We start from the raw sequence: 2,456 nt of genomic DNA on the forward strand, positions 1-2,456 counted from the left end.
ATATATATATAATTCCAAATTTATTCGTATTGAATTGTTATTCTATTAAAATTTTTATTTTCCTTATTTTTTTTTATTTATTGTAAGTTATAGTTTTATTAATATTTATAAGAATTTGTTTATTACATTATTAATATAGAACAATATATAATAAAATAATTATATATGTTTTTTTATATTAATCTTTTTATAAAAATCTAGATATTTATAAATATATAATAATAATAATAATAATAATAATAATGTATTAACTGTTCTGTTTTATTGAACATGAATATATATAAAAATTTCAAAATTAATTTATCATTAGTTGTTCTCGGGGTTGTAAATATACAAGTACAAGTAAGTTAATAATATAATATATATATATATATATATATCTATGTATATTTAAATATTATGTTTAATATATATTTTTTGTTTATACAGTCTCATTGTGGTGGCGTCAATCCCTATTTGTCTCCAGTTCAATTTAATAATCATATATTTAGAAGAATGTTGTCTGTCAATGAATCTGATGATGTTGTTGTTGAGACACCAATTGAAGAAACATTTAATAAGAAGAATGAACCTATTGATGAAAAATTTGAAGAATGGTTTTATTCTAATGGTGGAGAACAAACCGTAGAACAATTATTAAGTAAGACAGGTGATGCCGTTTGTCATGGTTTTGGTAGTTGTGTAGCAAAACGTGCTAATAGTTTATTAAGATTATGTAATATTAAGAATGAGGAAAATATATTAAATGATAATGATTTATTAAATCAATACTTGAATGGAGATGTATTAAATATATTCAATGAAAACAAATCATTATTTAAAGATTTATTAAATGAAGATATATGTAATACAAAGATTTATATATATATATTATTATTTAATTTTGTTATTTTTTCTGGAATTTTACAAATTATAATAAATAAAGAAATATCATTACTGGGAAATGAATCCGAAGAAACCAATAAATTATTAGCTCTATGGAAAAGAGTGGTGAAAAATGAAGAAAGCAAATATAACCTTTTAAAAAGAAATTTATATCAACATTATTTGAAACTAAGAAATAAAAGTAGATTACCGATTGATACATTGAATAACATATTAAATGAATGTAATATGGTAGTTAAGAAATATAATAATAATTATGATAAGACGCTTAATGAAAAATTTCAAGGATGGTCAACAGTTACTCCTCATAATATATTTGAATTTAAAATGTTTGTAATGGCTTGTAGATTAACATGGAGAAGAATAATAAAAAAAGTACATACAGAATATACAGAATTATTAAAAATATCATTCAAATAAAATATGGAAAGGAATATAAATTAATATATGCATGATGTAGATATATAATTTATAAGCTTATATGAAATTCATGAAGTAATATATATGAGTACATATGTAAATAAAATTATATATATATATATATATATATATATATATATATATATATATGTTGATATGTTTATATTTATATAATTATTTTTTAAATTTAAAGTTATAATAATGAAACTGTATTTTTGTATTAATAAGAAAAAAATAAAATCAAGATGACAATAACTATAATATTATATATATATATATATTATTCCTTATTAAAATAATAAGAATGTAATATTAAGGATGAATATAAACAATTTAAATTATATTTATTTATGTTAATTAATATTATATAAATATAATTATTATTGGAAAAATATTTCAATATAATATAAATAAGATAGTAATTAAAAAGGATAATAAAATATATTACTGTATTTATACGAAAAAAAAATAAAATAAAATTTTATTCGATTAAATTGCAATAAAAATGTGTATATTATTAATTATATCACTATAATAATTAGTAGAAAAAGAAAACAAAACACACACAGTTAGATAAATATATACATTGTAAAAATAATAATACACGAAGAAAAACATATAAATGTAAATATATATATATATATGTATGTATATAGTTACAATAATGATACTTTAATTGTTATTATAATTTGTAAAATTCCTGAAAAAAAAAAAAAAACTAAAGAATAATATATATATATAAATCTTTTATGACACATATGAGTAACATAAGGAAATACACATATATATGTATATGTACACATATAAATATATAATAAATATTATATATAAGTGAAAAAAAAGTAATAATAATATAAATAATATAAGTAATGAAACAGAAATATTGAATAAACACCATTTTATTTTTATAGAAATATATAATATGATTAGTTTATTATTATATATATATATTTTTTTAATTATATATATATTCTATAAAGTTTTATATCAAACATATATTTTACAATTGTAGTATCTATTGTGTTCAAATTGTTACATACTATAATTTAATTGGTTTTTTTTCCTTATGGATTTATTAAAAATTATTTTATTTGATTTCTTTTACTTTAATTATATACAATACTAGAATCAAATATATAATATTTTAATAA

At 16.7% G+C, this 2,456-nt stretch overlaps 1 protein-coding gene across 1 annotated transcript; it reads left to right on the top strand.

Annotated features, from left to right (window-relative positions):
- Positions 1–270: 270 nt before the first annotated feature.
- Positions 271–1,305, top strand: PRSY57_0024900 (putative exported protein; the record flags this gene model as incomplete). Its single annotated transcript, XM_020114313.1, has 2 exons — positions 271–342; positions 430–1,305. 2 exons carry the CDS (start codon positions 271–273, stop codon positions 1,303–1,305), a joined length of 948 nt encoding a protein of 315 aa, XP_019969683.1.
- Between the last annotated feature and the right edge of the window lie 1,151 nt (positions 1,306–2,456).

This window comes from Plasmodium reichenowi (assembly GCF_001601855.1).
Source record: "Plasmodium reichenowi strain SY57 chromosome Unknown, whole genome shotgun sequence".
Taxonomy (NCBI): domain Eukaryota; phylum Apicomplexa; class Aconoidasida; order Haemosporida; family Plasmodiidae; genus Plasmodium; species Plasmodium reichenowi.